This window comes from Centroberyx affinis, unplaced genomic scaffold (genome assembly GCF_046629955.1).
Source record: "Centroberyx affinis isolate AG114_WGS23_722 - 3 ecotype Tasmania unplaced genomic scaffold, CSIRO-AGI_Caff_v1 ptg004195l_1, whole genome shotgun sequence".
Classification (NCBI taxonomy): Eukaryota; Metazoa; Chordata; class Actinopteri; order Beryciformes; family Berycidae; genus Centroberyx; species Centroberyx affinis.
This window is the reverse complement of record NW_027281946.1, coordinates 55,041-80,351: the sequence shown is the minus strand read 5'-3', so window position 1 is coordinate 80,351 and position 25,311 is coordinate 55,041. Positions and strand designations below refer to the sequence as shown.

The 25,311-nt window shown below is 41.5% G+C and overlaps 1 protein-coding gene across 2 annotated transcripts; it reads left to right on the top strand.

Moving 5' to 3' along the window:
- Positions 1-1,047: 1,047 nt before the first annotated feature.
- hm13 (histocompatibility (minor) 13) lies at positions 1,048-24,363 on the top strand. 2 transcript variants are annotated; one of them, XM_071542855.1, is made up of 12 exons: positions 1,048-1,433; positions 10,756-10,854; positions 11,106-11,188; positions 11,335-11,423; positions 11,980-12,065; positions 12,608-12,733; positions 12,907-12,964; positions 13,841-13,961; positions 14,568-14,670; positions 16,320-16,405; positions 18,338-18,493; positions 20,810-24,363. In XM_071542855.1, exons 1-12 carry the CDS (start codon positions 1,215-1,217, stop codon positions 20,880-20,882), a joined length of 1,299 nt encoding a protein of 432 aa, XP_071398956.1. In that variant the 5' UTR covers positions 1,048-1,214; the 3' UTR covers positions 20,883-24,363. The 2 variants fall into 2 exon arrangements, with proteins under 2 accessions (XP_071398956.1, XP_071398957.1); XM_071542856.1 differs by lacking the exon at positions 18,338-18,493 and having other exon boundaries at positions 1,213-1,433.
- The last annotated feature ends 948 nt before the right edge of the window (positions 24,364-25,311 follow it).

The following is a 25,311-nucleotide window of genomic DNA, read 5'->3' as shown; positions in this document are numbered from 1 at the left end:
CTCTCTCCTACTACTTCTCTCTCTCTCTTCTACCACTACTCTCTCTTTTTTACTTCTCTCTCTCTTCTACCCCTCTCTCTCTCTCTCTCTCTCTCTCTCTCTCTCTCTCTCTCTCTCTCTCTCCCTCTCTCTCTCTCGGTGGTGTAGCCTATATACATATGCCTGTATTATCCAAAATTGTACAGAGTTTTAAAACTAAAGAAAATCGTGTTCTATATTGTTGTCAAAAACATTTATTTAACATTTTAATTTCCAAGTTCTACTGTATTATATCAAAGTGATGAGGAATAGGCCTACTATTTATTACAATAAAACGCTACAGTAGCCCCCCTACCTTTCTATTTGTTATTCCAGCTCAGCATGAACTTGATTCGCAGACATTAAAGGGCGATCCTCTTAAACATTTCGCATAATTATTAATAATTAGTTAGGGAGATTTCACGACTCACCACCGTGTTTTAAGTGGCAGTCTCGCCGGGCTTTTATTTTGAAAAGAAAATGCACTTCGGCGACAGAACCGGAAATGATATTGTGGCTACTTTACATTTGGATAACCGTTTACATTTTGCCAGCTTTACAGCATAATATTGTCTTTGATAATGAAATGTAAAATGCCCTATTAGAGAGTGCAAAACCATATAAGGTTAATGACATATAAATTATAATTTTGACACCATTATTGCATAATCACATGAAATATCTATGCAGTTCGGGAAATACTTTTAATTTTGCATCATCGTTTGAATAAAGCTCAAAATAAAGCGTGTTTAAATGAAATGTCAATAACGTTACTAGTATAGGAAATGTCAAATGCAAATGACATTATTGGATTTTAATTTTAATTTTGAGCCAAAAACTGCACATACAAGTGGCAAATTTAAATTCAAATGTAGGATTGCATGGCCATTTTACATATTACATTTCCATTTGAATTATGCATGCGATACGCTTCTATATAAATTCACTACATTTCCATTAAGGCCAATGCTGCGAGCAGGTGCTGCACAGTGATGTTTGTGGTACCCGGAAACAGAGGCAGAGTGAGAGCTCACCGCTTCTTCCTCCTCTCTGCTCACCGCTTTAGGAAACGTGGCCTTACAGAGAGAAGCACCGTAGATGAATGAGAAACACACAGGTCAGCTTCCAGCTCTCATTCAGTCTCTGTCACAGCTCGACCACCACCGACTTTCCCCTGAAACATCCCTGGAAAAACAATGTCTGAAGCGGAACAAGCTTCGGCCTTGGCCCCGGAGGCCTCCGCGCTGGACGCCCTGAACGCCACGGAGTCCAACGGGACCGAGGCGCTGAACGCTACGGCTAAATTCGTGGCCAGCCCGGAGGGCACGGCGCTGGCATATGGCAGCCTGGTGTTCATGGCCCTCCTGCCCATCTTCTTCGGAGCCCTGCGGTCCGTCACCTGCTCCAAATCAAAGGTAACTGCACGGCAATCTGGACGGACCTCGGTGTTTTCACCCGGCTGCCGTTAGCCTCCACAGCTAGCTTAGCTAACTCAGCTAGCTAACGTTACATTCGGTTCGTCAGGGTTTCATGGTGTCTGCATGTCCCGAACAGGTCCTAAAATATCTGTTATTGTATTATGCAAATTCGGTATTGTAAAAAGTTTAACTAACGTTAAGCACTGTAAGTCTCAAATTTAGTCTTAGAGGTCTTTAAATGTTTTTCGGTTTCATGCTGTTATCCGTTGAGAATTTAGCCTAGGACTAATTGTTTTCATTTTCACATTTATTTCAGTTGCGGATTCGGTCTTGTATTTCATGCTAACTGCCCCTAAACTTCTCTTAAAAGTCTGAATATCAACTTGCTGCAACTCGACCACCTTGCTGTGTGTGAAGCCGTAAGATGCATGGTGATACAAGCTTTTAACGGGATAAAACATTAGTAGAATTGATTTGTGTGTATATTGGTGGTGGTTTGCCTTATGGTGATCCCAGTTTGCCCTTTAGCTCTTTAATGTTATTTACCTCCACACCCCCGGCCGGCCGGGTCAGAACCAGTGTTTACCAGCTGGCACTCAGTCTATAGCAGCTGTCAAAGTTTTACCTGCTGCCCTAAGCTGACCAACTAGGCCAAACGTCATGTTAACATTACATTAGCTGACCCCAGAGCGGCTAATATTAATTTAGCTAAAACATATTAAGACGCACAAAGCAGAACACGGCAGAAATGATGCTAAACCAATTTGTGGAAGAGATATATGCGCCAAAACTGACTTCCAGGAGTTGACACGTAACTTAACGTCGGCTTTTCTCGCAGGCAACACAGCATCATATAGTGGTGTGTGTGTGTGTGTGTGTGTGTGTGTGTGTGTGAGAGAGAGAGACGTGTACAAGAGGGACTTGCGCCCTTTTGCGGTTTTTGGAGACATGCGCAGTGTGCAGATTAGCTTTAGGCAACGGTAAAAACCACACACACACACACATACATACACACACACACACACACACACACACACACACACACTCTGCTAGAGCTGATGCTTCCTGACAGCAGGATGCAGCCTACAGCTAAATATATTGACTGGTAGGATACAACCTGTAGCTCAGTGACCTGACAGGTAGCCGGGCTGGGCGATAAGGCTGAAATCAATATCATGATAATCCTGAGGTTTCTTTCCAATATCAATATATATCACGATATGGTGTATTTATGCAAAATCACATGTTAAATAATCAAATTGATGTTAATCGCTTTAAATTGCATGGTAATGTTAAGTGTGTTGTTGAACAAAACTCAAATAATATTCCTCAAAATGTTTCATACCTCATTTTGTCAGATTTTAACCCTTGTGTAATATTCATATTCTGTATAAAGCCTCTTCATTTAAACCCAAAATCTGTTTTACATGAAGATCCAACCTGTCACTTATCAGCAACTTGGGGAATAACTGTGTTTTCCTACCTCACAGTCCAGGAGACTGTATTTATTCAGTGTACAGTACACCACTCGTTTTTACTGCAAAACACACATGAGAGGACTGGTATTGAAGCACCTTTGTAACATTATGACCCCGCCACACCTGACTCTATTTCTTGCGAGAAAACTCATTTCCTCGAGAGAGAAAACTTCATTTCTAAATCCGGTCAGGTGGGGGGCAATAAGGGGGGCAAAGCTGCACCTGCACAGGAAAGTTTTTGTTTTGTCTGAGTTCATGCACACACAATCTCTCTTTCTCACTGTGTGTGTGTGTGTGTGTGTGTGTGTGAATGAGAGAGAGTAAAATACTGGAACTCCATTTGATGCCATGTATATACTGCAGTGGTTCTCAACGTGGGGTCTGGGGACCACCAGGGGTCCTTGAGGGTGTTCCAGGGGGTCCCCAGCAAATTGATGAATTATTAAACTTCACCATTATTTCATTTACAAGAAGTTAACACAGTTAGAGAATGTAGAAGAATGACTGTTTTGATTATAGTTTCTCTGTTATCTCTCTACCTACAATACAGATAGTCATGGAGTTCTGGACAAAATCGTATCTGACAATAAAAATATTCTCAGATTTGGGTCTGAGAGACAAAATCTCATCAAACTGGGGTCTGTGGCTCTAATGTGTGCAGAATTAGGGTCCTTGATATGAAAAAGGTTGAGAATCACTGATATACTGTATGTGTGTTCTGTATGTGTGTTTGTATGTCTGTGTATATGCATATTTTTGTACGAAAGAGAGAGGAGAGGGAGACAGATGAAGAGAAAATTGCCTCACGTTCTTTACCATGCTTCATAGTTACTACAAATCATTCATAAACACTTCAATTAGTCTGTAATTGAATTAATAACTGCTGGGTAAAAAATGACCCAAAGACAATCTTTGTAGCCTGATGGTGTACAGCTTTTATAAAAATATATAAAAAAAAGGTAAATGTTTCACTTTTTCTCATTGTGAGATTTGTCTAACCTGAGGACAACAACTTTGTTTATTTTCAATTTAGACAAAGGGAATTCATGCCACAATATCACAATCTCATATCATCACAATATGACTCCAGTGAAAGACGATAAACAATAGTATTGTATTACTGTCCAGTCCTCCTAGTAGGTTAAGACCTGCTCAGTTTACTGACTGGTAGGATCCAACCTGTCACTCAGTCAGCTGACTTCAAAGCACCGCTCCATCCATCCATCCATCTCTCCTTCTCAATCCCTCCATCCCTCCCTCTGTCCTTCCACCCCTTTCTCCATCTCTTTGTCTATCCGCCCATCTGTTTCTCAGAGGCAGCAAAGAGGTGACATTTTGTGAATATTGTGATATTTTCCATGGTATCGAACATCGTAATTGGCTTCCTGTCTGCTGTCTGCACCATACACTGTAAAACAATTCAATTTAACTTTATTTCAGACACATAGGTCCATATCAGCAAAGAAAGAGAAATATAAAAAGTACAATACGAGGACAAAACAGCATAGAAATATGTATGAGGTCATGGCAGTTCACAAGTCCACAAGTGATTAAAACACATACAGACATTTGTTCCAGTGTTTCCAAAAAACAAGAGGAATACCTTGTGTCACTTTGTGCAGGCTCAGTTAAAGCCATTATAATTACATTTTTTTGAATCAATTAGCCGACACATAAATTTATCCATGAAATTTCCTCAACACAGCATGAAAGGAGGGAACATTGCTAGTCACAAACACTTGTACTCGTCCATCTTGGGAGCTTAAGCAACATTCTGAATGTGTCATTATATGCCACCTGAAGCTTTCTCATTTTTGCTTTACTATAACTGCACCACAGGTGGGCTGTGTAGAGTGGAGTACAGTAGGCTTTAAAAAGAGCTGTTTTAACATCATCTGTACACATATTAAATTTGCGTGCCAGCATATTGGCTTGTGCATACAGTTTGCAACACTGGCGCTGCACATCGTCGTCATCAAACATCATCAAACAGATGGAGCGGTGAGTGTGACGTCACCCGCAGGTTTCTGAAGGGCCGTTTTGAAGCCAAAAGATCGGGTTTACGATCGCCGCCATGTTGACATTTTTCTGGAGCCGGAGCGAAGCCGAGGGTCGTCCACAGAGCCGCAGCTCCGCCTGCTGTTGGTCCGTAATCGAATCGTAACGGTACACAATCGTAATGTAAACTAAACTAGCTGCAGACAGCAGTAAATGGGTTGATGACATTGGTGTTCTCCTTTAATTTCCCTCCCTGGCCACCTTTTAAGTACATGCAATGTGTTTTTTTGTTTTTTTAAATATATATACAACATATAACAACATATAACATATACGGTACATACATACATATCTGGGGATCACGTAACATGGCCACCAATCTAGACACACATATACAATACATACACATACACACACACACACACACACACACACACACATACACAAATGTAGTTGCATGAAATCAGAATATGTACAGAGGCAGGTGAATAGGCCAAAACAAGTTTAAAAAAAGAAGAAAAAAATAGATTAATAATAATAATAGTTATAATGGTTGTAATAATCATAAAAAAAATATAATTAGATAAATAATTCTTCATCAGTGTAATGAGGTCCTAACTGGGTCAAGCAATGTTTAATGATCTTGGAGAACCATTATTTCACAATAAAATTCTTGTGGCTAATGTTAATTAAAAATCCCTGTGGAACCTGTGGAAGCTAACAGAGTGGATGAGACTGGGCTAATGTAACACTGACTGGCTCTGTGCTTAGTAAACATGAGCTGCTGTGTCTTATAGGCCTCGGGTGTGTGGGTTTAAAAGTACAGAACAGTTTTCACATCATATCACATCTGCTTGCATAAAATACACACTCACAAAATGTAAAATAAATAAATGAATACAAGTTATTTACACAGAGATTAGCTTGCTGAAAATCCTGCTCCAGCTTTTTGGTGGGGCGAAAAATCCAAAACAGTTTGCTTGAATAATTAGTGCATTTTAAACAGCTTGATTGCCTTTAACGTGTAGGGTCATTTAATGTTGAGTTTATTTTATCATTTAATTTATAAATGCCAACTGTTAAACCACAGCTGGTCATGCTTTATGAGACTTATCACACGTCTGGATGGCGTCTGTGATCAGTCAGCTTCTTGGTGGAAACTGCCTGCTGTATAACCGACTCCAACATTTACACTTCAGTGTTTTGATCCTCTCCATGTCTCTGTTTGCTCTGTGGTGTTTGGGCTGTTTGCTGTGTGATCCATTTCTCTACTGAACTGAAATACTAACTTGGAACACATTTTGATTTCTTTGAAAATCACAACAAACTTCTGAGCGATTTGTTCATTTCTGAGGCTGTTAAAGTCAGTGGTTCTCAACATGGGGTTTGGGGATCACCAGGGGTCCTTGAGGGCATTCCAGGGGGTCCCCAGCAAATTGATGAATTGTTAAACATCATTATTTTGTCATTTTAGAATAACTATTTTGATCATAGTTTCACTGTTATCTCTCTACCTACAGTACAGATAGTCATGGGATTCTGGACAAAATCATATCTGACAATAAAAAATATTCTCAGATTTGGGTCCGAGAGACAAAACCTCATCAAATGGGGGTCTGTGGCCCTAATGTGGACTAAATTAGGGTCCTTGATATGAAAAAGGTTGAGAACCATTGGTTTAAGTGTCTGGGACGATGAATCGAGCGCACCTCAGCTGCTTCATGTCTTTCCTTCAGGGTTGGGTCTTTCCATTTAAATTGTAAATATAAACTCCAATTTAGTGAGAGCAATCATCTTTAATCTTTTCAATTATTTCTTCTTTTCGTGCAAAAGGTTTTTCACTCTTCCTTCCTGATGTTTACCCATCAGCCCCGGGGGGCTTTCCCTCAGTGTCCGAAATTAACTTCTGCCTCACCTGCCAAGGGCCACTAAACTAAAAACAATGCCAAAAGTAATTGTTACCAGCTAAAATAATTAATGCACATTTTTAATATGCAACCCTGCCTGTTTTCACTGTTAATTTGTATATAGAATGAGGAACTGTGTGTTTAATTTGAAACTCTCCAGGTAGCAAAGAAATAGAAATTCTGACTCTACTGGCTCTACTGTACGACTGTACTACTAACACGTAGCCAATCAGGAACCTGTTTGATACAGAGCCATTGTTTTGCTTTCTTTTGATTGGCTCACAGTCAGAGAGTGTACGGTGGCCAGCAGGGACAAAGTTTGAGAACAGACTAAGAATAAAGACTGAATATAACTGGCATTCAAAGTTGTTATCTAAAATTGTTAGCAGCCACTGAAGACTCATTTTACCGCTGTTTGACACTTGATTAGTCGATCAACAGAAAATTAATCGATTATAATTTAGAGTATCGATTAATTGTTTTCGTAATTTATCAAGTAAAAATACGAGACATATGCTGGTTCCAGCTTCACAAATGCTGAGATTTGCTGCTTTTCTCTGTTTCAAATCATTATAAAATGAATGCTTTGGGTTTTTTCTGGCTGCTGGTCGGACTAAGTAAGAAATTTGAAGAATCACTTTGGGCTCTGGTAACTTGTGATGGGCAAATTTTAATATTTTATAGACTGATTAATCAAAAAAATCATTGATGGATTAATCAATAATGGTAACAATGGTAGTTTCAGCCCTGGATACTTGGCGGGTTAATGTTGGGCCCTGCTTTCCCTTCTCCTTTCCGCTGCCTTTCTGATCCCTGTCTCTCTCTGTCTGTCTGTGCACATCTGTCTGTCCATCCATTCTGTCCGTCTGTCTGTCTGCCCACCTGTCTGTCTGTAGGTGCTTGGAGAAAATGATTACGATTCTGGGTACAGAGTGAGTATTAGAGTCGCTGTTGGCACAGAAACACACACATGCACTGTTTGTAAAATCACTGCTGGTTTCTTGAACAGTAACCTACTAAAACTAAAATGACATTGGAGACATTTTAGCCTGGAGCTGCTGAGCAGGAAGGCTCAGTGTGTGGCTCAGGACACTGTGACAGGGCACATGGCTGTTAATGGATGTTTTGGGCATCAAACCTGTGACCCTCCAGTGACAGGACAGCCTCTCCAACCACTAGGCCACCCTGCTACCTTTCTGGCTGATGTATTGTAAAAACCCCATTTTAGGGTGTCAAGTAGGGCTGAACGATTTTGAAAAACTGACTGATATTGGGATACGATTTGCGATATTAGAGGGAATGATAATTTTTTACATCATTAATCTCATTTTTATTGAAAAACATTAAAATGATTATGGTGTGATTTTTGCAGGGATCTGTACCAAACAAAGATGTTTTCTTAAGTCTGTAGAATATGATGTGTAGGCCAGGACATCTCTGCAGCACCACAATATTTAATTTAAAATGGTATTTTGACACATTTCACCTTTAACAAATATTGTGCCTCCTGCGATTTGAAAATTGCAGTAGGCCATATTGCAATTTCGATAAAATTGATTAATTGTTCAGCCCTAGTGTCAAGGCTTTTAGACACCAGCCACCAACATCTGCGTTCTGCCTGAAAAGTATTTTGAAATGTTACATTACATACATGAGAATAACAGACAGGAGATGATGCTAACTAGCTTCCTGGTTACCACAAGAATTAACACGGACACCAATAAAGCATGGCTAGCTGTGCATTATGGGAATTGATTGATGATTAGATTTTACGTTTTTGCTCGGCGTTCCTGTTCCCGATGTATAATGGCTCTTCTGACATGTTCTAGTCCTGCAGGAACCTAACTTTGATAGCTAGCAGTGTTGTGCAGATTAGGGCTGGGCGATAATTCAATATTATCATTTATCCTCTTTCAGTGGAATCATATGGTGATGATATGAAGATATTTTAATATCGTGACACACATTTCTGCTGTCTAAATTGATGATGACAAGCAAATTTTACTTAAAAACTCTGATAAAATGAGGTATGGTAGGAATATTATTTGAAAATTTCAGTTTTGTTTAACACCACACACATTAACATTCGGTTCAATGAGATGAACATTCATTTGATTATTTAACATGATTTTGCATACATGAACCATATCGTGATATACATTGATATTGAGAAAAATCCTTATGATTATCATGATATTGATTTCAACCATATCGCCCAGCCCTAGTTGCAGATGCTTTGGGGAAGTCATGGCTGCCAGTGGAGTGACAATAGAAAACCTGTATGAAGCTAAAACATTAAAGGATAATTCTGGTTATTATTTGAACATGGGCCTCATTTTCCTAGTTTTTGCCATCTTTGAATGAAAATGTCCTCACTCACTTCACTGTAGAGCTTTACGCGGCGCTGCTCTCCAATACACACTTTTTGGGTTGGACTGTTGGCCCTCTGGGTGTTGCAGAGCAGCGCTCCTGGTGAACTGGAGGTTGGTAAAGCTCTACAGTGAAGGAAGTGAAGGTGGCCGAATGCTCAGAAACCATGCTCAGCTCTGAGTGAGTCCTTATCACTGGAGACCAGGAGGAAATGAAAAGCAGAACTGTAAAGAAGAGTGTTTCCATTCAGCAGAACACAACCTGCAGAGGCACAGACAACGCTCCTCTCCTCTTTCCTCTTTCCTCTCCTCTCCCTTTCTCCTCTCCTTTCCTCTCCTCTCCCCTCCTCTCTCTTTCCTCTCTCCTATCCTTTCCTCTCCTCTTTCTTTCTCCTCTCCTCTCCTCTCCTCTTTCCTTTCTCCTGTCCTCTCCTCCCCTCCTCTCCTCTCTCTTTCCTGTCTCCTCTCCTCTTTCCTTTCTCCTCTCCTTTCCTCTTTCCTTTCCTCTCCTCTCCTCTCCTCTCCTCTTCTCTCCTCTCCTTTCTCTCCTCTCCTCTTTCCTTTCTCCTCTCCTCTCCTCTCCTCTCTTCTTCCCTCTCCTCTCCTCTCTTTCCTCTCTCCTCTCCTCTGACCCAGTTTCCCTCCCAGGGGGGTGAATGGAGGAGAATATAGATGTAGGTGACTGTCAGACTCCTCTCCTCAGGGACTGTAGCAGTTCTGCTCTAGTGGCTCCACTTCTATGTCTTTTGGTTTCACTAATAGCAGCAGTTAAGAGCTAAGCATGGTGTTGAGGACAGCAGGGCCACAGAGGACAAACCTCAACACTAAAGACAACCTGCAGAGCCTAAAGGAACAGTTCAGCCCAAAATTAAAATTCAGTGATGATCTGCTCACCCTCATGTCAGTGGAAACTCCACATAAGTTTGTTCATCCACCAAACAATGGAAAATTTGATTACCCTTGATGAATTTAAAGACTTGGAAACACATTGAATAGGGAGCTGTGACTGTGTCTAAATGTAGTTATTTTACCCCCAATCCAAATTTCATTGCACTTGATTTTAATTTGTTTTTAACACAGTACAGTTTTATGTTTCTATTTTGTAAGTTTATATCTTTGTTGTATTATCTGTAACTTTATGTATATTTAAATTGCTGCTGTCTTGGCCAGGTCTCATGTTGTGGTATTCTAGGTAGAGGAAACGGTAACTGCTGCTTCTTGTGTAAATTGTCATTTTATTTGCCACACTATTCAAGAAGTAGTTACCATGTGCTCTACCTAGAATAACACTGCATAAATCTAGTCCTTTGGGACTTGCTTGTCAACTAAACATTGGATTATGCTGCACAAGCTGTTAGGAGAAATTTGATGCTTATTTTCTGCCCTTTTTGGAACCCGTTCACTTCAATAGATGGAACTGTGGTGGCTAACTTTAACTCACTGTGTGTGTTTGTTGGTTGTGTGGTGAGTTTCCCCTGACTTTAAATGGGTTACAGTTGTTTTTGTCACTATCACTAAAAACCACAACATCTCTCTGTCCTCCTCCTCTATCTCTCTCTCTCTGCAGAACTCATCTGACATGCCAGAGACCATCACCAGTAGAGATGCGGCGAGGTTTCCCATCATCGCCAGCTGTACTCTGTTTGGACTGTACCTCTTCTTCAAGGTAACTCAGGGTTTCCTCAGGCCTTTTTCAGGGGCTTCATGTGATAGAATTATGGAATTAACCCAAATTACTCACATCGGCTATTTTACCACCTGGTTTGACCTTTAGAAGAGACTAGGACCTCTAAATGATGGCTAGGTAGAGGAAAAAAAAACAAAAACTTATGTTCTCATTTTACTGTTTTGGATAAAGACATCCACCAATGGCTGATATTATATTTGACATTTTGTTTTTGTTTTTTTCGGTTGCAGGTATTTTCTCAGGAGTACATCAACCTGCTGCTGTCTGTCTATTTCTTTGTCCTGGGGATCCTGGCTCTGTCTCACACCATGAGGTAACACACACACACACACACACACACACACACACACACACAACGACACAAGTGCGTTATGGGATTCTGTAGGTTCCGAAAAGCAAATTAATTGCATTGTAATGTAAGAGACGGGTTTTATTTTACTTCTTTGTCTCTCCCTCCAGTCCTCTGATGTCCCGGGTGTTTCCAGCCACTCTCCCTAACAAACAGTACCAGCTGCTCTTCACTCAGGGCTCCGGAGAGTCCAAGGAGGGTGAGTCCTGGCCCCCAACACCCCACTGTAACAAAAACACTGTTTACGTTGGTATTAAAGGAAAACTACCCCCTAAAACAGTGATTCTCAACAAACACTTTAACACTGTTAAAACAGCTGTTGGTGATGTACGTTGCATTTCTGGGTCCATTTAGTAGTTTGGTGTATTTTTCTTCTTGGTGGATAACTGGCCAATCGTAGACAAGGTGATGTCACCTCCAGATATTTCCAGCAGCTACAAGAAAATGTTTCAGCGATCTAAAACATCGGCGGTAAACGTCAGGTTTTGGTGTCCCAACTCACCGTTTTAACCTTCTAAAATGTTCCCACAGCATATTTTGCCTGAACTTTTCGTTTTTCTCACAAATTTAATTCCAATATGAATATCCAGAAAAGTGTCAACTACAATATAAGTCAGAAGTCTAGATAGTGTGGTTTAGTTTGATTCCCCTGTGTACAAACTTGACATTGGATCAAGCCTCTTTGGATTATAGAGACACAATTAGGATAACCTAACACAGAAAATAAAGACCCATATCTCTCTCTCTCTCTCCAGAAATAGTCAACTATGAGTTTGACACCAAGAATCTGGTGTGTCTGCTCATCAGCAGTGTGGTGGGAGTCTGGTACCTGCTCAAAAAGGTAATGTTTAATATTATTCATATAATTTAACAGTAATATATAAGATGTTATTGGGCACAAAGGCACAACTTAAATACACTTGTTTTGTGACAGCTGTTTCTATGACATCACAGAACCAGGTAGTCAATGGTGTGTTTGTGTTTTTGTGACCAATAAGATGTTCATGTTTTTCTTTTGTGACATCACATCACTGGATAGTTAATAAGCTGGTAGGATTTTTGTGACACCACAGCACATAATAGTTAATAACCTGTCAGGGTTTTTGTGACATCACAGCACATAATAGTTCATAACCTGTCAGGGTTTTTGTGACATCACAACACTGGATAGTTAATAACATGTCAGGGTTTTTGTGACATCACAGCACATAATAGTTAATAACCTGTCAGGGTTTTTGTGACATCACAGCACTGGATAGTTAATAACCTGTCAGGGTTTTTGTATAATCACAGCACTGGATAGTTAATAACCTGTCAGGGTTTTTTGTGACATCACAGCACTGGATAGCCAATAACCTGTCAGGGCTTTTTGTGACATCACAGCACTGGATAGCCAATAACCTGTTTGGCTTGGCGTTTGCCCTGAACGGCGTGGAGCTGCTGCACCTGAACAACGTCAGCACCGGCTGCATCCTGCTGGGCGGGCTGTTCGTCTACGACGTCTTCTGGGTGAGACACACAGGCGACACACACACACACACACACACACACACACACACACACACACACACACACTGAAATAAACACAACATAAAACACTTACACAGTCAGAACTGCTACAGAAATAGGATGCATCTCTATTCGTCTGTTCTAATCCTATGCTGCTAACTCTCTGTTGCCAGGTGTTTGGAACCAACGTCATGGTAACAGTTGCCAAGTCCTTCGAGGCTCCTATCAAATGTAAGTAGAAGACTGTGTGCAAGGTCTGAATTCCCCCCCGCTAAGTGCCAAATGTCAGTAAAATGATTCTCTGGAGGAAAAAATCAGTGAGGGTCACCTCCACACTGGACGCTAACGTTTTAAGACGATAACATTTGAACAACTCGGTTATATACAGTCTTTGGTCTTTGTCCCTCCTGGCCACCGTACACTCTCTCTGCCCATGAGCCAATCAAATCAAAGCAAAGTAATGGCTCTGTATCAAACAGGCTCCTTATTGGCTGCCTGTTATGCTGCTCTACACAAATCAGCAGCATCTAAACTTGCTGGATTAACTACCCTAACGTTAGTAGAAACTGAGTAGAAGCCGGTGTGAGGCCACCAAGAAGTAAAAATGGAGACCAAGACCAAAAAAAGATCCTTGCAGAAGTGAGTGATCTGCTCGTGTTTTTATTGAATATTTCACACAGTCCCTGATCCTGTACTCAAAATAGCATTGAAGACTGGTGACACTATTTCTCTAAAACATGTAGATGAATGATTTTGGTCAGTAAAAACAATTGTTGGCGTTTATTTTTTTCTTTGAGTACCAGTCCTTGGCAGGTGAGACAGAAAATAAATTTCAGACCCTGTGTGTGTGTGTGTGTGTGTGTGTGTGTGTGTGTGTATGTATGTACAGTATATGTCTATGTTTGTGTTTTTCTTTGTTATTTTTTACTTTTTTACTCAAGTGTATTACAACGTAGAGAGGAAAACAGTGTGATTGTGCCTTCTTCACATCTCTCTCTCTGTCTCTCTTGCTCTCTCACTTCTCCCACCACACACACACACACACACACACACACACACACACACACACACACACACACACACACACACACACACACACACACACAGTGGTGTTTCCTCAGGATCTGTTGGAGAGAGGTCTGGAAGCCAGTAACTTTGCCATGCTGGGTCTGGGCGACATCGTCATCCCCGGTATCTTCATCGCCCTGCTGCTGCGCTTCGACGTCAGGTAACTCTCTCTCTCTCTCTCTCTTTCTCTCTCTGTCTCTGTCTCTCTATCTGTCTGTCTCTCTCTCTCTTTCTCTCTCTCTCTCTCTGTCTCTGTCTCTCTATCTGTCGGTCTCTCTCTCTCTCTCTCTCTCTATCTGTCTCTCTCTCTCTCTCTGTCTCTCTATCTGTCTGTCTCTCTCTCTCTCTATCTGTCTCTCTCTATTTGTGTGTCTCTCTCTCTATTTGTGTCTCTCTATCTGTGTCTCTCTCTCTATCTGTCTCTCTCTCTCTCTATTTGTGTCTCTCTATTTGTGTCTCTCCCTCTCTCTCTCTCTCTCTATTTGTGTGTCTCTCTCTCTGTCTCTCTCTCTCTATTTGTCTCTCTCTCTCTCTCTGTCTCTCTCTCTCTCTCTCCCTCTCTCTCTCTCTGTCCCTCTCTCTCTCTTCTTCTGCGTTTGACACTAAAATGTCTCTGATATTGTCAGTCATTTGACTCGCCACCTGCTGTCTTTTTCCTCTCATTTGTTTTCTAGCAGATTTGGGAGTGAAAACAAGATGAAGACGGACTGATTGTTATTTAATAAAGTTTTGTTAAAGCTCAAACTCTCTCTTTCTTTCTCTCCAGTCTAAAGAAGAACAGCAGGACGTATTTCTACTCCAGTTTCCTGGCCTATATCTTCGGTCTGGGCCTCACCATCTTCGTCATGCACACCTTCAAACACGCGCAGGTACGAGGCTGGAGGTCAAAGGTCGTCGGTACAAATCCTTTTACAGAGTTGGGGGAATGTTACGAGCCATCTGTTAGGAATCAGAGAGTGTTAGCTGTCGACCAAAAATAATTTAATTTAATAATAATTTACAGTGCGTTTGAACGATGACACTGTCAGCGAGGAGCAGTGTTGAGGGTGACGTGTACTCAGATTTCTTTTTTTGTGGCAAGTTAGTTTTTCAATTCTTGTAATCTGTTATTAGTTGTTTTTTTTTACAATTAGAATGATGTTTCTCTAATTTTTCTTGCATATAGTTTCATTTTTGTTGTGAATATCTTGCATGCTGCTGACTGGAAAAAACACAATCTCAGTCAGTCTCAGCCTGATAAAAAAAGATATTGTCTTATTGTTTTTCAAAACAGAGCAACAGTCTTGTATTGCCTTTTTAAAACAATGAGGGACAAAATTTCAAATAAACTCCTGCACACTGCGCTCTTGCACTGCTGCCGAAAATGTATCGACATTTCGGAGTCAAAACCTTCATCAGAATAATAATTATTTAAACACTGAATACTAGCCGTCCCAAGAGTTTATTTGAAATTTTGTGCAAGGCTTTGACCTCAGCACAAACCATGTTGCTCTGGTGGCTTTTTGAAGTGGGGAACGCAAAAGAACTCTGACAAGTTACTTTTAGTAAAGAGCAACATTGTAACAAAGTAAAGTAACTAGTAACTTTCCCCAGTACTGCTGAGGGAGCGCTGGAAGCTGTGAGGTGAAGTGAGGTAGTTAGGAGATTTCTGAAGGCCAATACTGATGTTTTTGGGCTGAGGCTGCTGATGGCTGTGCCGGTATTCAATACTGCTCTACAAAGCCAAAGAGAAGTAACTACACAAACAGTGAAACTGAGAAAAATGACTTTAAAGTTTATCCAAAGTCCAGGAAAATAGGCTATATGTAGACAAGTGATAATGTGCTCAAGTATTGTATTATTATAAAGTAATTTTTTGTATATATAAAAACTGACCAAAAATTTGACCTATGACCCCTAGAATGCAGTTACTGCACTTTGTCTTTGTACCACCTGATGCAACTGTACGGATTATGCAAAGGCAAAGTGCAGTAACTACCAATACCTATGTATTTGTACTATTTTTTGTTTTGTTTTATCTGTTTCATGGGAATTGTTTGAAACCTATTTCAGCCGTATTCAGTGGTTTACCTTATTAATTTATATATAATTTTTAAGTGGTAAAATGGTGATTAGTTCAGCCCAGACACTTTGTCACAAGATAAATAAGATGGTACAGAACCCAAATATGATCCTAACTCAATTTTGACCGAATGTGTAGTTACTGCGGTTTGCCTTTGTACGGCAGAATATATTTAAGTTTGACCCGGTTCATGCCAAACAACATTTATTCTTGTCAGAGAGGAAAAGCCTCTGGAACAACATTTAGACCAACATGGGACACCAAAACTCTCCACTGAAACCCAGGATGATGTAATAATAAGTTATTGATGCAGACTTGTGTGGAATCCGATCAAAATATCTCATTAGAATCGGTTCAGGTTAAGGGCTTCTCACAGACAACCAGTGTAGTATTGATCAGTTCTACAATAGATATGTAATCATTGAGTCACACTGCTGTTCTCCTGTGTGCCTGCAGCCGGCCCTGCTGTACCTGGTCCCAGCCTGTGTCGGCTTCCCCGTCATCGTAGCACTGTTAAAGGGAGAACTCACAGAGATGTTCAGGTGAGTAACCATAGCAACCAGGCCTGCTGGTTCCTATCGGTCTACTGTATATCGGGGCCGAACCCTCTCGGCCGATCGGTCGGCAAAGCTGCCGGTCGAAACTAAATCGTTTTGGTCATGTTATTGCCGTTTTCTCTTTCCACCAAAGTAAATCCCACCAGGTGTGTGATTGGACAAATCTATAGAGAAATTGATGATTGCCAATTATAGACAAACCAACACCGGACAGCAGAGTGCCCTGCTGAGGCCGAACCACCCCAAAACACACACAGAATGAAACCAGTCTGTTAAACTGGCACATTTCCCATCAAAGTATCCAAACGTGATGTCACATAGCTTTACATTAAAGGACTGGCAACAAGGGAGAGGCTGAAATAATAATAATAATAATAATGTAACAATCTGAAACTCCTAAGAACTTTGATTTGTAGCCAGGTATTACAACGAAAAACACTAAAAGCTAAATTACAAAATTATAATCCATCCTGAACTAAATGTTACCTGGATTTAACTGTTAGAAGTAGGATTCTTAGACTAAAGTATGGATGTAGTATCAAGATGGCGGTGCTGACTACGGGTGCCCAGTATGCCCAGTATTGGTGGCTGACTGTGCATTAACTCCCATAGAGATTTACGCATTCAAATGTACCAAATCTAATCCAGTGGAACGTCTCTTTAGTAAAACATACTGAGATAAGATTAAAGACCTCATGAAATGAAAAATAACTGAAATTAAATAAAATAACAGTCCAAAAAAATGACAAAAAAAGTAAATTTCTAGAAATTTTCTGTCAAAATGAAGCACATTTCTGTTGATGACTCAACTTGCACTCGGGGGCGGAGACAAACATTTCATCCAAACAAATTTTGATAATTGTTGGAATGGAAATGGAGTGTAACGAGTTGACAATTCTGTCTGATATCAGGTAGTGAGTTTCTGAGACGGGTGACAGAGGAGGAGAATATTCCTCCACAACCGAGTGCAGACTGCCGCCCACTTCCTCCATATCTCATGAATATTCAAATAAGCCCCTCCCACTGACGCTTCCTGCCCTAACTTTCTGTTTCATTTGGAAGTACGTCGATACACAGAAGCAAATGACGCTCTCCATGACACTTCATGGGGTCTTTAACAGACGAATCCTGCTTATGGTAATACCTTGTCTGCCTGTCTGTCTGCCTGTCTGTCTACCTGCCTGTCTGTCTGCTTTAAGTCTTGTCTCATCCTCCTCATCCTCAACCAAACCACCTTCCCCGGGCCAGCTCTTTTCTACCTGGCACCAAACTCCAATCTGAGTTTGTTTGGCTGGCTGTTCCTGACGTCTCATTGGCTCCCCACAGCTCCCTGAATGTCATGTGATTGGATGAGGCTCCCATCACTTCCTCCAGCCCTCATCGTTTTATTTCCCGTCGTCTCCTCCTCCTTCACTCCTCCTCCGCTCTTCTTCCTCATTCCTCTCCACTTCTGTTGGTCCTCGCATCGCTTCTCCTCCTCTTCCTCATCCGTCCTTTCTTCCTTGCCTCCCTTATCTCCTCTCCTCATCTCCCTGTCTCATCCCCACATCTCTGCTCCACACTCCTCCTTATCTTCCATCCTTCTTGTTTCTCAAGTATTTTACCAACAGACTCTGTACTAGCCTTTAACATTAGAGTTTAAGATACTAGCTCACTACATTCTCTCTCTCTCTTTCTCTCTTTCTCTCTCTCACCCCTTTTCTTACAATCTCTTACAACCTCTCTTCTGTTGGCATCGCCTGTCTTTCTGTCTTTATTTCTTACTTTTGTTTCTTCCTATTCTTCCAATTCTTTCTTTTTCTTTGTTTCTTTCTTTGTTTTTCTCCCTTTTCTTCTTTTCTGTCTCTGTTTCTCTTTCTTTCTGCCTCTCTTTCTTCTTCTTCTCCTCCTCCCTCCCTCCGTCTGTCTTGTGGTTAGCTATGAGTCGTCAGAGGAAGTTCTCCCTGGCTCTCCCAGGCTCACTTCCTTCCCAACTGTCAGCGGCTCGCCCGCCAGCCTGGCTAGCTCCATGGATACCGTCTCTATGGCGACCGGCTCCTCCCCCCGCCGCCGCCGGTTACAGCCCACCTCCATGTAGAGGCCCCGCCCCCCTTCTTTCACTCTCCCTCTCCTCTCTCACCTGGGCAGGTAAACAGCCTGTTAACCAGAGCAGAGCCGTCCATCAGTCTGTTTCACTTCTGTCTGTCCATCCATTTATCGCTTCATCTGTTCGTCCTCCAGCCTGTGTGTTACCTCGCCATGTAAAAATCTATCTCTGAACCCATCCTCTATCGGTCTGACAACGATTAGACTCTGGGGGCGACGGCCAATATTTAGTGGTTTCCGGTGTAGCCAGCGGACATCTGGGCCAAGACTTCCTCTTCCGTGCTCCGGTCATTGTTTACAGTCCGATTAGCAACTTGAGACGCGAGAATGAGTTGGAGTTGAGTACAAAACACAAACACTGATACTTTCTGTAGGTGTTTTAGGTCCAGACGACATTTCGGCTAATCTCTATAAACAGATATCTGCATATGAGACGTCGACTCTCAACTCCGACTCCATTCTCATGTCTCAAGTCGCTAATCGGACTGTAAACAATGACCGGCGCACGGAAGAGGAAGTCTTGGCCCGGATGTCCGCTGGCTACAGAAACCCCGAAATATTGTCCGTCGCCCCCAGAGTCTAATCATCATCAGACCGATAGACGATGGGTTCTGAGATTGTGTAAATAATTAAACTGCAGCCAGTCACGCACTAGTGTTGCTATACTTTACATATTGCTGCAGCACTGTTGGTCAGCACAAACCACACTGCAGCATGGTGATGTGGCGTTAAGTCCAACACTAGTCCTCAATCAAACCCTTAAATGTCTCCTTTTCTAGTTCAGGACCTCTAAAAGAATCTTCAAAGTATTGAAAGTTGCCTGCTGAACACTCACAAGCCCACTGGTCAGTCTGGCTGATGAGCTGTCATCTCATCTCTGCTCTCCCATTGGCTGTTGTAGTTAATTTGTTGGTTTAGCTTTGAGTCAGACACTCACAACTAGGGCTGGGCGATATGGTTGAAATCAATATCATGATAATCATAAGGATTTTTCTCGATATCAATATATATCACAATATGGTTCATGTATGCAAAATCACATTAAATAATCAAATGAATGTTCATCTCATTGAACCGAATGGTAATGTTAGGTGTGGTGCCAAACAAAACTGAAATTTTCAAATAATATTCCTACCATACCTCATTTTATCAGAGTTTTTAAGTAAAATTTGCTTGTCATCATCAATTTAGACAGCAGAAATGTGTGTCACGAAATTAAAATATCTTCATATCATCACGATATGAGTCCACTGAAAGACAATAAACGATAATATTGAACTATCGCCCAGCCCTACTAAGTATTTATGTAGTGCTGAATATTTTATATTGTATTAAACAGCCTCCCTCCTGAGGAGTTAGCTTTGGACGTTTGATGTTCGAAAGGTATATTTGAGTTTGAGTTCGACTCCAAAATGCCATATAGACATTTTGGGGGAAAATGTTGATATTGCAATAATGTAGAGGATTCAAGTCAGTGAAAGTAATGTTTCATTTAAGTTGCATACTATCTTTCAAAGAGACTCCAGTAGTTTTGTAAGAGGAGGTTTTAAATGGTGGATGTCTAATTTTGGAACGTTTTTAAAAAATTTTTTTATACACTTTTGATGTTTTTTCCCCTGGCAGCTGTAACAGGTGATATTGTCCTCTACATGTACAACACGTTTCATGACTGTGACCAAGCTGGACTCTTGGTCATGCAAAGTTGGCTTTTACTGCTTGTTCACACGGTGTTTGACTTAAAGTGTCGCACTATTCTGACTGATTGTGGGCGGGGCCAGAAGCTCTGACTGCAGCTACAAAGTTTTGACCAAGAAACAGAAGATACTGTATCTATTTATATCATTTCAGTATATTCTCACAGTGATTTTGTGTTGTGTTAATATTTTTCTTTGGTAAAAATAACACCACTAGTTAGGAAGCAGTAATTGGGTAGCATTAATGGAAAATAAACAGGAAAAACTGAGTTTATCATCGACCCCAACGGTGATCCACCGTTTATAAAGCTTAGTTTCTGAGATGTTTATTCCTGACGTCTTGGGAGTCTTTGATTGGCTGCAATCAACATTTTGCACTATTCATTTTGCACTATTGTTCATGAAACAAAATCACATCGGTAGGGAAACAAGTAAACACTGAAATTTGATTGGCTGTTTATGGCTGATAACGGTGAAAAGTTGTTCTGTTGTTGATCATGTTGCTCACAGTGTGAACACATTAATCATCATAATGATAAAATGTGTCCCCTTCTCTCTCTCCCTCTTCTTCTCTCCTCTTCACTCTCACCTTCCCTCTTCTTCTCTCCAGGTATGAGGAGACTTCTCCTGAGGAGGGGGAGGCTAAAGAGGACTCGTCAGAATCGGAGAAGAAGGACCAATAGCATCCATCGCTACCCCCCCCCCCCCCCCGCCCCCAAACACTTTCATCCAACCTGCTGCCGCCACATTTCACCGCAGCCCCTCCCACTCCTCCTCCTCCTCCTCTGCGTTGCTAGGGGATGGGGCTCGTGTTGCCGACGTGTTGTCTCTGGTAACCATGGGAATGGCCGCTGGTCTCCGTGGTAACGGCTGTTGTCGTGGTAACGGTGGTGGTGGTGTTATTAAAGGTTGTTTCGTTAACAGCAGTTCAGACTTGGTGCCTACCATGATTTCCTCTCTTTGTCTCTCGGCTGCATGCGCACAGGAACAGAAGTTAGATTTGTAACCTGGAAATCACTTTTTTAAATCACAAAAGCATCTAGAGACTAAGTTCACCTTCTTATTGTAAGTGAATGGAGCAAAACTTAGTCTGAAGATGTAGGCCTGTTTGGGGATCCCAGATCTCATGGCGGTCCAAACGGGGAGGAGGCACACACAATCACCTCTGGGCCACAAATGGTTAAAAGTCAGATTTTGTGTTTTGGTTCAAATTCAGCCTTTGCGGTGCAGATTTGATAGTGTCAACATTTCAGATTGATGGTAATGTTTTTCTACACCGGTCACAGTGGCTGATGGATTCCAAAATGTTGTCATGTCTTGCTTGTCAGGACAGGAAAGAGCCTGGCTGGCTGGTAGAGCAGACTAAATTTCCAGCCACAGCCAAACTTTCCCAGCATGTGTCTGGTGGTTAAACATCTGTGTTTGTGTTCCTGTGTGTTTGCAGCCTGTTTCACCAGACCCCGGGCTTAAATACACCTGGAAATGGTTTATTTTCTGCTACTTGAAGAAGCGCTTGGTTTTTAGCCTATAAACAGCCTCAAAAGTGGGAAAAATCACTCATAAGGTAAAACAAGCGCTTCTCTTTTTCCTTTCTTTGTAATTGAAGCCTTTGCATAAAGAACCATATTTGAGCCCGTTTTGAAAAGTTTTGAACAGCCCACATATCTGCGGTTAGTCAATCCACATCATTCAGACTGTGAAGGTAAAACCCCATCTCTCCTGTCTTTAATAATAAAATACACACCACTCCAGCTTAGTGTCTAGGTAATGGAAACAGAATCAGACTTGTTGGTTCTTTGTCTCGGGGCTTCGCTGATCTGAAACGTCTTCCTGGTGTATTTGGCCCGGCGTCGATCACTCTGCCTTCTGCTTTATCACATCAGCGCTTTCTGTTGGTTTCGTTTGTTTTACTTCGTTTTATTTTTTTTGTAAAAGGCCAGAATTTTAAGATGAAGAAAAGTCAAATCGAGGGTTTTAGTTTTTAATTGAGAAGATTATTTGTCCATTTTGTCGACGCCATATTATTGCTGCCCCTTGTCTAGAGCTAACAAGTGTTGAACTGTAGATGTGTACCAGTGTCCTCCGTAACATCAAGATCAGCTGTCATAGGATCACCTGTTACTATAGCAACAGACATGTAGCAGGACTGTGGTTCCAACATGGCTGCCAACCTTCTAAAGATGAGCTGGTCTGAAATCAGCAGTTAGCTCAGTGGTTTTCAGTCGCTGTCCTGCTGGTTTCCTCGTGTCCCAGGTGTAAAGTCGTCCTCGATGACACCGCTAGCATGAAAACCAGGACTGGGACTGAAACCCACCGACTTACTGAGTGATGAGCATGGGTTAGCATTGTGGTGCTAATATGGCTGCTATTAAAAACTGCGATGACCAAACTGTCTGTGTAGGGCTCTGGTTTGTTTGGTGCTACTGACCTTATTCACACAGCGGCCATTTTGAAAATTCGGGGTGGGAAACTGTACCCGGAAGAGCAAGTCAACTCTGTCCTGCTGCTGTGAACCAACAAACAAAATACAAACATTTATCATTTCACTGATTCCCTGTTAAAAACATATCTGAAAGAAATGGAGCTCAATAATCCAGAGGCATAAGTTTATGTTTTACTATATTTGGTGCATTATTTATCGTTAGCTACCAGAGTCTAGCCTAGGTAGCTAGCTAGTAGCTTACTAACTAGCTAGTAAGCAACCTAAATTCCTGCTAAATTCAAAAAGTGGTTGTGGTTGCTGTTGTCGAGATTGCTAGCTGATTTGGTAACTGTTCACCTTAGGTACTCACTTGTATGTTTACATAATGCTAATTTTATATGTATATGCTAATCTTCTGGGCAGTTTCCAACCCCAAGTGTTCAAAATGGCCGCCGTATAAATAAGGTCCATTGTTTGGTTTGTGGTGGGTCTAGATCAGATTTTTGCAGAATCCTGTCATCTCTGGCACTGAGCTGACAACAGCTTGGATTGAAAGTTTATATAGGTGCAACCTTTCTATTTTTAATGTCCAGTCATTTCTAATGGTAACACCTGATTTTCTCTTGTCCCTGCTTCCTGTTTTGTTGTTTTGTTTTGATCAGACGTGAATACAGCTAGAAGTCAAACGCAGTGAGTGATTAGTTCATATTTAACAAGCGAGATGGAAGTCTGGTACATTCTGCATCTCCTGTCTCCTGTTAAACCCCAGGCTAACAAGGGGCCGGTGTATTCAATCATTTGTGTTAAGAAAGGAGAAGCTTTTCCCTCTGTCTCTATTAAATTTCCTTTCAGTCAATAACTCAGAATTATGAGGGAGTTATTATTATTATTATTACATGAAGCCAGGTGTGAATGTGTGTAGCTTTCTGAATGTGAAGCAGGCTGCTGTTCAGCAAAACCCTGCCAGGATTAATAAAGGTTGAGAAGACGACACCGTAGAAACCAAAGGGACCAAACGTTTCCTCTAGCTCAGCTCCTGCTCTGTTTTATCTGTAGTGTTATTTAACTAGGCAGGGCGATGAAGAATTTGGCTTCAGACGCATTTACCTGCCTGGTTAAATAAAGGTTACGTTAAAAATATATCTGCTTGTTTTCCTGTCTTAAAGTTCTGGCCTGAGAGGAGTGTGAGGAGAGGAGTAAAGGGAGGAGACCGAACCTCCTCTACTGAATCCTTCCAGTCCCGCAGCTTCCTCACTTCCTCTCTCGTCATGTCATTCTCACACCGTATTGGTGGAGAGGTTGGACCTCCGGCTTCCTCAGCCAATCAGCTGTGAGAATGAGTTGAAGAGACGGGAAGTTCCCAAAAGCATCCTCGTACTATATTGGGTTTTAACAGCTTGTGTCTCGGATTGGGTCGTGTCCAGTCCAGCCTTGGTATAATTGGATGTTCCTGGAAAAGCAGCTGACTGGATGGATTCAGCCCTGATGTTGTTATGCTTGATGTTATTGATGTTAATGCTTTATTAAGAGATGAAACAGTTTTGTATTTTGATGTAAAAATAAAAGGTTCATGCTCATATTCAGCTTGGTGAAGTTCAGTAGCCCCCTCATCATTTTAAAAGAAATGTACCTGAAATAGTTTTTCTCTGGTTGTATTTGTGCAGGGCGTCTTCGTTCACCGCCCCGACTGTATCTATTTTATTTGCAATAAACTTTTTTGGTGTTTTGATCACCGTATAGAGAAGCATAACTCCGCCTCCGTCTGGTTCTTTGGCTCTCAAAGTGTTTCCACCTCGGTCCTTAGCAGCAGTTTGAGGATCTGTCTGGCTTTGGTTCCATGTTTGTCTCTTTCCGTTCCAGTGTGTGCAGTTTCCGGTGTTACAACTGTTATTGTCATCAATATTATTAGTATTGAGCATCAAAAGTAACTCCCAAGCTGTTCACTAGGTTTTGTATGTTTTTGTCATTTGGTGTGCTAATTATGGCTAGCTTACATTTCACACGATTAAGACCATCTCTACCAGTAGCTTATTAATTAGACTCATCCAGACGTCCTTATTTGTAAAACCAAGTGTCATCAGCATAACTGAAGATAAAGTTAATGTCTTTGAATAAGGGCAGCATCTAAGTAGTGAACTGGCCAGGACCTACAACAGATCCCTGAGGCACTCCACGCTTAACTGCTGCTGAGAAAGACAGATGGAGCTAAGCCTCATGGAGCTGCTTTTGTGTGAAATATGAAAGAAACCTTTTAAATATATTAAAAGTATTGGTGTTAAACATCTATCCATTAATCTGTTTATATATCCTGTACCCAGTACATACCTGCCAACACTCCCGATTTTCGCGGGAGTCTCCCTATTTTTAACCCTTTCTCCCGCTGTGCTCCCGATTGGTAATTTCTCCCATTAATCTCCTGATTTCATAGTGATACAAATCAAATGGATGTTTCTCAGTTTCTGTGGGGGATATGTGTCCTGGTACCTGGCAACCCTGCCCAGAGGCAGAGGTGAGCGTGCGCAGACGACCCTGCCTGACGTGCGTCACTCGTCGCTGCGCTCGCTCAAGCCCTCTGCTCCGCTCAGTTTGCCACTGAAACAGGTCTCAAGAAGAAGAAATACACTTCCAAATTTCAGTCCACTTGGTGCGAGACCTTCCCCTTTCTAACCGCGAGCCACATCAGCAAACTT

Coding starts and splice junctions, on each gene's coding strand:
- hm13 (XM_071542855.1), top strand. CDS start 1,215: ATGTCTGAAGCGGAACAAGCTTCGGCCTTGGCCCCGGAGGCCTCCGCG. Junction 13,962..14,567: donor CTGCTGCGCTTCGACGTCAG/GTAACTCTCTCT, acceptor CTTTCTCTCCAG/TCTAAAGAAGAACAGCAGGA. Junction 16,406..18,337: donor GAACTCACAGAGATGTTCAG/GTGAGTAACCAT, acceptor TCTTGTGGTTAG/CTATGAGTCGTCAGAGGAAG.